Source organism: Habropoda laboriosa, unplaced genomic scaffold (assembly GCF_001263275.1).
Source record: "Habropoda laboriosa isolate 0110345459 unplaced genomic scaffold, ASM126327v1 scaffold84, whole genome shotgun sequence".
Taxonomy (NCBI): Eukaryota; Metazoa; Arthropoda; class Insecta; order Hymenoptera; family Apidae; genus Habropoda; species Habropoda laboriosa.
The window spans coordinates 1927627-1939023 of NW_017100202.1; the positions used below are offsets into that span (position 1 = coordinate 1927627).

The window sequence follows — 11397 nt, forward strand, 5'->3', positions numbered from 1 at the left end:
ATCTCGTTTAGCCATATTCGCCGCGAGACAATTAAGCATGTTAATTAAAAGCGGCGAAATAAAAACGGAGCTTGACGTTCGCAAAAATTTCGAGAAATAAGTGACGTATCGAGGATTTGCTGTTCAAACGATCCGCTGAAATACCGACGCGTTCTGTTTTTCCACGGGAGCCAAATCAATTTATCGGGTCGAGCGTACTTTTTTTCTTTCAAAATCACCCCATGATATCGTGACATTGACGACTTTTTTTCTCTCACCCTCGACCGTCGAAATTTATCCAATATTTCAGCAATGAAAAACTGTCATCGTCGCCACGTCCCAATAAATGGACCCGCCGGTGATTTTGCGCCGTGCATTAAAATATTTAATGTGCAGTTCGACTGTGCACAAGTAACGAGGATTTTCAACGAAATATAAATTCTACGAAAAATTCCCGGGCAAACCGGATGGAACGACGTGTTTGCCCCTCTGTGTGTAATTGTTACAACGTGAACGTGACAGTTATTTGATCGAGCTTAATTGGCCTGCATGTTAAATTTTTCGTGATCATTTCATTCAAACACACCTAAATTATTTCCAACGATTTTATGGGTTTTGCTTATTTTTTTTTTTTTTTATTGAAATTGATGGAAAGTGCTTTGGGAATCAATGTACCGTTGAAGTGAAATAGCATATTTGCGAGGAATATTTAACTTTCCAACTGGAAGAAAAGAGTGTTCCCTGTGAGGAATATTTTAACGGTTTATTTATTCAGAGATTCCTCGCTTTTGATTGTGAAAGAGTATTTGGTTTGGAGTAGAAGTGCGAAAGGAGAGTGCTTGGGACAGAGAGAGTGAGATTATGGTATGAACGAAGGGTGCATGGCCACACAAGTATTTGAGTGGACGTGGATGTCGTCTAGGAATGTCTGCGAAGTTTGTCTGAAATAAGTGAGAGAGAATGCGAAGGTGCAAAAGTATGTAACGTGGAAGATTCCTCAGCGAGTTAGTTGAGAATGGGTTACTTTGAGGGTTGACTGTGATAGTACTGTGTGTCGAGAGAATTGGTTACCATATTAAGAGGGCTTGATAAACGAAAATTATTATTCAACAAGAATCATCGCCCTCAATTACTCTCGCAAATCACACATACTTAGAATTTAAGCTACTTTGAGAGCCACTCATGATAATACCGCGAGTCGAGAGAATTAACTATTTTAAGAGGGACATTACTATTCAATAAAATATTATTCAAATTTTTGAGAATACATTAAGAAGGTACTATAAAAAACACTGTAATTTGGGTACTTTGTACATTTTTTCATATCACCTGCATTCTATGCAATGTTGCACCTTCAAATTTCCAACAAATACCTAAAAATTCTCGAGGAATCCGTGAGATTTGCTAGAAAATAATTCCAACACCGGTAACCACAGAATTCACGCAACATCGACTTCCAAACGAGTCCAAACAGACCAGCCTACACGTCCCTGTCGAATCGAAACATTTCCATCGAACGCAATCTCGGTAAACGAATCCAGGGACAATCGACGTGGGACAATCGAAAGCTTCGTCTCGAAAAACAATTTTCTCCCCCATACCGATCGACCCTTTTTTCTGATCTCGCTGACGTCACGCTGGGCCAATCTTCGTCGAGGTTCGTTACAAGCGGCGTCCCGATTCGCCCTGCGGATCTCTTTGAAAGCCTCTCGAACGGAGTGACTGTATCGCGGTCGAGGCTGTTCTCTCGAAACCGCAGAAACGATTACACGAAACGTTACATACGTACAATACGCATCCACGTACACACAGTATACCTACCAGTGCCGAGAAACGTGTAGCCACGATGAAAATCGCGAACGATCGTCGACTATAATTTCACGCGGCTATCGACAGCCCATAAATAGCTGGCTGATGGAGCAGGAGGAAATCCCATTTCGGATTTAATTAGTCGTGTGCCTGAGCGTTGGTGAAAATTCCACGTTAAACGCGGCTCGTTGAACGTTTCAAGAGAAATAAAATGTCGACTTCTGGACGGTGCATGGCCGCTGATTGGAAATCAACGGACGATGAAATTGGAAGTCGAAAAGCTGTCCAACGGATACCGAGAGTGCACGCGAACAACCGCGCCTTGCACTGATCGCCTCGGGGACGTAAATGGCGTTATTAGTTGGAAGGCTAGGCCCTGATTCGATTCGTGGATCATTGACGATTGAATCGATGGCGTAGGGTAATCGAGGACCGTTGGGAACGTGTGGTTTTCACGATTGATGGATGCACCAGTTTGGATAATAGACGTTGATAACTGTTTCAGTAGCTTTGCCTTTTTCTGTCGTTCTTCTCGACATCTGATCGAACCTGGCGAATTGAAATGTTGAGATAGCATTTTCTTCCGATATTAACCGTTTGAATGCCACGGGTCTTTGTTGTTTCCCAATCAAAAAGTGCCAAGCGGCGCGATCGCGCTTTTTTTCATTTGATGTGGAAAAATTACAAAAATTTTGTTTTGGACATTTTCCTGAATACGACTATTTGGAAATAACACGAAACAAAGGCAAAATTGATTATGTGCAGGATTTATGTGCAATTTTTTTGTAAAAAAATAGAATAAAATTTACACTTCGTGGCCCGATGCGGTGACACTTTTCGATGTCGATTTCGGTCGCGCTCCTTGGCACTCAAACGGTGAACAGTGGAACAGGTAAATCCGTCAGAACCACGGATTCTAGATTTCTTACTTTAAATTGTGGAAATTATTCAAATGCCCTTTTATCTTAATTTAATTTGCCCTTAATTTATTTTCCATTAATTACCGCAACTTCCAAGATCTCTATACGGTATACCATTTCCCCTCCTTCGTTTCTACCAAACACCTGCAAAGTTCCATCGCACCTCCTCGCAAAACTAAAACCACGCTACAAAAGGTAGATCAGAAATGTTTCTATTTCTGCCCGATAACACAATTAGCTCCAAATACTTCGTTGTACACAAAACGTTCCCACCAAAAGGAGAAACTTAGAATCCTCCATGCGAGAAACATAGTCCAGCAACAGAATAACGATAAAAGTCTCGATCTAGCGTAACAATTCCTTCCACGAGAATACAAACGGTGTATTCGCGCCGTTACCTAACTGCACGCTTCGACTATTCAGACCTCGAAAAAAAACTGCTATCCATCAATCAACGGGCGTACTGTCGATACGAGCAGGTAAAGTGGGGGCTAAAATTTCGCGGGAATTAGTTTGCTCGAGGTCGAACGAGCGATTTCGACCCTCGCACCCATCCCCTCTCACCGATTCTATTTATCATTTCTCTCGTCTGGAAACAAGGGTGGAGAAGAGCAATCGAGTCAAGGGTTTCCTTCGAGTCGTTTAATTATTTTTCTCAGCCAGGCGGAAACACGTGCTTATCGGGACGGAAAGAATTTCTGCTGTTCGCAACTGTGCCCGCCGAACGTGCCGGCGATATAATTGGAGACAGCTGCACAAATCGACGACGGAAGAATGGTGGATCGTGGCGCGAAACGACGACGGCAATTAGAATCGTAACTGTAGGGAGCTCGACGTGAACGTCTCGAGGAAGCTGAATTTCCACGAGTGTCCAGGTTCTTTCGCATTCCGTTCTCAAGTGAACGCGATACGCGACTTCATTTCAACGGGCGGACTCAACTTTGTCTTGAATTTTAATCCAGAGAGAGAGAGTTGGAAAATTACGAATAGGGAAGGCTGGTTAAAGGGAAGATAGCTGAAGATATGCCGATGGAGAAAAGGTATCGAACGAGGATTATGATTCTTGCAAGTTTTATGGATGCAGGGAATTCAAGTTGCTCTGAGTATTTGTGGAAGAAAAGTTTCACGCTTCTTTCTGTTGAAGTTAGCATGATTTATTCGGTGCTAGTCGAAGACTTGAAATCACTTTTCAACTTAGAGCGATATTGAACGTGTTAACAATTTTTCAATCGATTTGTAATTAGTCCTAGAGGGGCTGGCAGTAACGTATTTTATTTCATTCAATTTGAGTAACGAATAAAATTTTTCTCTCACTTTTTAAAACTATTATGTTATATTTTGACAATTTTCATGTACACAGTACTGAATGTCTACTTTTTTAGAATTGGGATTAGGTTCACCAACAGCCCCGAAGTTTTTATTTGCTTTGAAAATTAATTTCGTCTTACTTATCTCCGTTTTTCTCGGTCAAAGTGAAACATCGCTGGAGAAGAGCGGCGAGCACGGCGTGTAAATATAATACATAGTGTGCACGCGCTATGGCGACGATGAAATAAAATTCATCGAAGCCGAAAATCGCGATACAAAAGGGAGAAAGTTTTCTGAACGGCGGAAGACGAGAGGGAAACCACCGTTCACCGCGTAATCTTCATCGAAGTTACACGACTTAATACCGTCGTAACAAGTTTTCAAACGACAATAAAAATCTTCGAAACTCGGGATAACTATATTATCGGAGAAAATTCCTCAGGCTGTGTGAACAGAGAACTCGCGGACAGCTGCGAGCAAGAGCAATGTAAACATTCGTAATTTCGTGAAGGACCGTTTTTCTAACTCCTATATAAACACAAAACAAAAAAAAAAAAGGACGAAGAAACAGAAAGACAGAGAAACGAAACTGTATCGAGGCTAAAATTGTTCCGACAGCGATAACAGCGAAAACAAGACCGGAAAGGAAAACACTCCACGGGAGAGTCGAAAATAAGGCGAAAAAACGAGGGAAAGAATTTTCTGATCGTAGCTGTGTCGATCCTTCGGAGCACAAGTGAACCCGAAAGGGAAGTCTATGAACTTTAATAGTAAACCGACGATGGAAACACAGCTAACCTTCTCTTTCCGCGAACGGTAACGAGACTGTTCAATGAACGCGGGGGGAAAGGAAGGTGTGAAAAACGGCGGAAAACCGAAACTAGCCGGAGAAAAGAGCGATAGAATTGGGAATAGCTGCGAGAGAAGACCTTTGCGGTGGTCAGGCAGCGTTTACACCGGGATTATCCACGAACCGTGCACCCTGAAACGGCGTCGCCCTGCGGTTTCTACTGTCCGCTGCAATTAAATGGACATTTTTAATCTCGCCCGAAACTCCGTCATTGACGCCGCGTGAAAAGCGTCCTCCGCTTCCGGAATTTAATGAAACGGCACCGAGGACTCCGGGAGTCGTGCTTCCTGAAAGAAAGAAGGAAAAAAGAAGAGCGTTGCCCTTTGACAGGAGGGAAGGCCGCGTGTTTCGCCGAAGGGGTGATGCATTTTCGTTGAATGAGGCATTTCGCGAAAGAGATGAAAACTCGCGAATAACGTGGTTGTGTTTGGAATATTAAAGTTGGGCCCCCTTTGACCAGTGTGTATTCACGGTATAATTCTTCGGGGACGAACGGGATGGCCCTAGACAGATTGAATACGCGTGTACCCGAGAGAAATGTCGCGATTTGCGAGATAATTTCAATGAAATGAAACCAGCTGGGATTTCAATCGCTTTCATCCGACTTAATTCGAGAGATCGGGTTATAGCAGCCGGGGTTTTTCATTTACGCGCGTTATATCATATCCATTGATATTAAATGTATTCATCCGGAAGTTTGTGAATGAAGCATGATATCTGGATGAATGACGAGAGAGGAGATTCGCTGTGTAATGGAACATAGAATTTTAGCAAGTTTACAAATGTTGTTCAGATGAAACGATCTTTCATGCGTACGTACAATGTTTCCTTAAGATCCTGGCTGGCTCTTTATTACGAAAGATTTCTATCTGGAAATACCCGGGTGAAATTCCCTTTTCCATGTTTAAATTCAAGCTTCAGAAGCGAAACGGCCAGCTGAGTGACTGTATATCATCAAGAGAAGTAAAGTCTGCTGGGAAGATTCGAATCGAACAAACAACTGAATGGAAAGTGAATGAGAAGGCAGAAATGAAGTCGATGAAATTGTTATACTAGAAATATGAATATCTCCCCTTCTTCGAGGCTTTAATAATAATAATAAAATCGATAGTGTGTAGATTCGAGGCGTTATTTCCTCGTTAAAGAAATCGTTCAATTTCCTTGGCTATTCTATAGCCTAGGAGTGTCAAGAAATTCAAATCACGAGTGTCAAAATACGAAGCCAACCTCAACACTTTACGAAATACGTCTCTCTACTGGCGTTTCCACGCGAATTTACGAGGGCATGTCGCAAAACTGCGATGAAATTCAGTTGGCGCGCGCGGTGAATTGTTTGCAAAATACGTTTCGCGGAGCTGCGGGTGTTCGCCAGCAGGCTGTGAATAAACGTTTGATCGCAGCGGAAATTAAAGCGACCGTTTCGTTATAATTTCCATGCGTTTTGTGAGTTGCTCGGCAGCCAGTTAGACGAACGAACGACGTGATACGCGACGCGACGATTCGCGCGTGCAACTCGCGGGTAATCGATAAACGGTCCGGCCGTTAGGAATTCGTGTGCTGGATCAATACGAGGCCGGACGTTAATTAAACGTCAAATGCACCCATTAGAAAACGAAGTTTCTCGTTCAAGCCACAATCGAAAGGCCGATCCGCACAGCTGACTCGCCCGATACGAATACTCAACGGTCCAGCTGCAATAATATCCTCACACGATTCCCTCCTGTTACTGAAACGTACCTGAAGGATTTGGACTGCCGTGATATACTCAAAGAATCGATGGTTGTTTTTTTTTGTAAACTGATATTTCATTATTTTGAAAATAAAGTGTAATTTATCGAAAGTTGAAATTAGTCTCTTTCTTCGGACTTGACATGCACTATTTCTGCATAATAACGTCAGTAGAGGAATGTTATTAAAGATGAATTACTTAAACATCATTTGGCCTGGTTTAATCGAAATTTCACCGAAAGATAAAATTCGCTTTTCTCGAAATTCCAAGCAAGATTAGAATTCGCTTTTCTCGAAATTCCAAGGAAAGTTAAAATTCCCTTCTTTCGAAATTCCAACGAAAGTTAAAATTCCCTTCTTTCGAAATTCCCTTCTTTCGAAATTCCAACGAAAGTTAGAATTCGTTTCTTTTGAGACTCCAACGAAAGTTAAAATTCGCTTTTCTCGAAATTCCAACGAAAGTTAGAATTTGATTCTTTCGAAATTCCAACGAAAGTTAGAATTCGTTTCTTTCGAAATTCCAACGAAAGTTAGAATTCGCTTTTCTCGAAATTCCAAGGAAAGTTAAAATTTCCTTCTTTCGAAATTCCAACGAAAGTTAAAATTCCCTTTTTTCGAAATTCCAAGGAAAGTTAAAATTTCCTTCTTTCGAAATTCCAACGAAAGTTAAAATTCCCTTCTTTCGAAATTCACTTCATTCGAAAATCACATACAAATTCGATTTTGTACAGGGGGAACCATTTTTCTGGATGCAGAAATACGAGTCTTTCTCGTCAACTTCCTTTTTCATCTATATTCTCTCGTATCCCAGGAGGAATACAATATTTGCCGACTTCAATTCTCTGTTAGCCAACATGTAACCGTAGAAACGTTCGTCAAATCCGGGTTACACCGTGCGAAACGCGTGGCAAATGCAATCGTGCACGCTCGAAATACAGGATATTCGGTGTGAACGTTGCGAATTTCTTCAGCGAATTTTTCCGCAGTAAGCACGCGTCTTAACGAAGGGGCGTGGAAATTTTACACTCACCTCCTCCCAAACGAGTTGTTTGCTCACTCCGGGTCGTAGATTCATGATTTTCAGTTCAGCCGCCTTCAGAACGCCGTCCTGGGTGAACTCCACCTTAGGCTTCCCATGATCGCCTTCCACCGATACGTTCTTCAAGTACCTGAACACAAAAGAAATACGATTTTCCTGTGAAAACAATGTACCAAAATATTATCCAATCTTTGTTCCACAAATTTTAGAAGCACTAACAATTTTCAGACGAATTAATCTGACACAAGCTTCCAAATTCTTTCCAAGCAGTCAACTACTTTAATAGGAATTTTTATTAAGCCTGTATTTCTTTAAAATAAGCACGGTTTCGAAGAAGCAAGGTACATAAATTTCAAAGCTGATTCTATTCCTCTTAACGCTGAAAGACAGGTTTAGCTTTCTAATGTTAATATTATTATTGCTACAAAGTCTTCTCGTGGTTATTCCAGTTCCCTAAAGAGTCGAGTATCTTCTATTTACACTGTTCCCTCTGCTTCTGCAACGATGAATAACGACACTCCCTGTTTTATTTCTATTTCTCTCTGCCTCCGCTTTTTAATTCTTCTCATTTAAAAGGTGCCACCTCTTGCGCATGAATAATGCATTCTACTCGACGCTCGCAAGCCGATTGCACGCTCTAAAATCTACCTTTTAATTAAGAATGACTCGCGGGGTTACAAGTCTACCACAGCCAAATGACTTAGTGTCAGGAAATCTTCATATTAGCTCGATATACGAATCGCAGAGAATTTAAAAGAAAGAATAGATTCAAAATCATTCCTACGAAACATAGGTACAGCGAAAATTTCATCGATATTCACGCGCTCTACAGGCGATCGAGCGAAGATTATCTAATCTGTTACGATCACTCGCGCGCTAGACCTCGTGTCGATGCACTCGAATCGAATAAATTGATCGATCAATTACACCAGTAATCTACTCTTACTGGAGACTGGTAATTGAATATTGGTAACAACACGCAGAACAATACAGTAGAGAGAAGGTAATTTTATACTGACGATAATGCAGTCGTACTTGGGTCTGTAGCGGTTCGTTCGAATGTGACATTAAACGACGCCTATCTTCACCGCCGGAAATATTGCATTAAAATACGCTACAGTAGAATTTACGTAGATTTGAAGAATTTAGAAAAATTAAAAGTATTCAATTAAAGGAACAATTGCTTGGAAAACTGATTCACAGTGTTTCTTTAAATATCGTACAAAATTGCCTCGGAATTGTGTAATTGACAATCGTCGTAAGTCTCAAAGGGTCAAAAGATCCACCGAGTGTTACAAAAATTAACAAGCGAAAGAGTTAGAAATACCAGAATGTTCAATCGAAAGGATCATGAAGTGAAGCACTTACTTGAAAAACAGGTCTCCGGTGTTCCAGCGGGACTCCCCGTAGCTTCCCTCGCAGCTCAGCTGAGTGTTCAAGCTAAGTCGCTCGTTGTTCGTCTTGTTCAAGAAATCCTCGACGCCGTACGCGTAAACCTTCACTGCGGTCGTGATCTCACTGACCAAACTCTCCGTGCTCGTGTCGAAATGCACTCCTGAAAAATCACCGTAAAAGGGAAGAACGACCGTGAGAAGGAAAAAACGAAGAAATCTTTCAGAGTGGAAAATACATCGCGTCTGTATCGTAAACGAAATTAGGGCACGTTTGGGGTTCGAATATATATATGAAACTTGAGAGAAGGGGAGAACGAGGGACAAAGAACGTCAGCCGACAGACAGGATTCGTTCGAGTGGATTTAATTAAATTCTTTTCGAAACATCTCCTCGTTGTCCTCGAATGAGAGACGAGCTGATCGACAGGACAGCCGACGTTCGATCCGAGCTCCTGAAAATAATTCACCAGACACTCGATTCTTTTTCCCCTCTGTTCTGCAGCAACCAACGCAGGATCCATTGTGCGAAGGTTCGAAGATTTTTACACCTTCGAGGATGAAATCGGACGAGAGTAATGGAAGATTAAATTGAGAGCGTGGTGGATACGGTTGTGTAAAGAGGAAACAGTTGCGCTTTTAACTCTTTTAATTATCTCGTGTTTCGCTTCCTCATGAAAGGATGGCTTACGAATGGAAGATATATAAAGCAAATTGTACGTGTGTTCTACTATTAAACAGTTCAAACCAAGCATCATTTCGTAGTTGTAAATGTAAAATCGTAATTTAGATTTATTTAAATAATCCGCAAGCTTTACAGGATACGTATAAAAATTCTGCTGCAGTTATCGTTTATTAGTCGCATCCATTCGGAATGCAGAGCTTTCCCGGAACGAACATGCATTTCAGTAACTAAAAATAAAATAAATTCGTATAAAATAAATGTTGCAAATAAACTGATATGCACACGAAAAATCTCCGAATTTCCGGTTTCTCGGCAAAAAGGTAATTGCAAAATTTTTCGTGAAAAATTAAGTTCGTAAATATCGAGTTGGTGGAACGAAATATTGAAGCATTATTTGCGAGTGAAGGGTTAAAGGGCAAATTAACGAGAATTTTGTTCGCTCGCTCTTTCCGAAATGAAGAATATCATTAAAGTTAAAATTCACAACGTTAGAAGTAACTATCGCCAACCTGAACTTCGATAAACCAATCGAACTATCCAAGTGACTTGGTACAAATAGAAGAGATTATCTTCGAATTTTAGAAGACATGTTAACAGCGAATACATTATTCCTGAACGAACAGAATTATGAGAAAACTCGGTTTGACAAAACCAATCAGCCCGACAAATTACAGAAATCCACGAAGAAATTACTTGGTCGCCCGAGTAACAGACGTGCCGTTGTTCGAGAAGACAAGAGCCTTCACCTTCCAACAGAGCCGGGTTCCTTTATTAAAATTCGATGCTCGTTTCGCGCGGGGATTTCCTCTCGCATGTTTTATTTATGTTTCGAGCCAGCAGATCCAGCCGGAACGTTTCCGCTTTTCGGATTTCGCCTGGATGATATATGATATTCCGATGACAAGACCAGTCGGATAGGTTTGAAAATCGATGAGCCTGTACGTACAAATAGAACTGGCACTCGGCTGTTGTCGCTCCCAGCCAAAATTGCGGGAAAAAGGATTTTCTGTTCATAACGAACAACGGCCTCTTGGGACATCCATTTTTCCCCCATTTTCTCCTTCCCTCCTCTTCTCTCTCCCGTTGTATTTCAGGCTTCCGTGGAGCTTTTTTTCGCGCGAACGACAAGCCGACATCGTTAGGGCGTGTTTTTCAAACCGCAGATATTGAATTGAAAAAGTTTTCCTGTCACCACCGGCCGCGATTCTACGCATATTTCGATTCCGCGAACGAAGTGGATATCTCTGTTCACCCGGGAAAAACGCACGCGGCGAGTAGATCACGCGTGCAAAACGACGGAAGAGAGAGAGAGAGAGAGATATTAGGAGAGCGAGCTGGAGCTGCGGTAATTCTGTTTCATAAACGTTATTATACCGCGAACGTTATCCTCTTTCGCAGGCCACGGAATTACTCGCGAGGGGGAAGTTCCACGCGCAGATTGTTTCGCATTGTACGAAGACAGGGGGAAACGGGGGACATTTCGCGTCGTCTGATAGCAGGTTGCACGTTGGATCCTCAGAGATAGGTAAGGATTTTATATTCAGCTTGTTGGGAGGGATCTTGACGCTGGAATTGCGAGAATAGAAGAATTTATGTGGAGAGTGGTGAAAATTTGAAAAATTAATTTCTTCGAAATTTTATTTGAATAATTTGCTATGAGAAAATGTCGTAAGATATTAGGGAAGTTAT

The 11397-nt window shown here is 41.6% G+C and overlaps 1 protein-coding gene across 1 annotated transcript in view; it reads right to left on the minus strand.

Annotated features, from left to right (window-relative positions):
• Nucleotides 1–11397, minus strand: part of LOC108570452 (glutamate receptor ionotropic, NMDA 2B-like) — a 151778-nt gene that overhangs the window by 52616 nt on the left and 87765 nt on the right. The window contains 2 exon segments of the mRNA XM_017932314.1: nt 7625–7763; nt 9002–9188. Coding sequence (XP_017787803.1) covers nt 7625–7763; nt 9002–9188 — 326 coding nt within the window.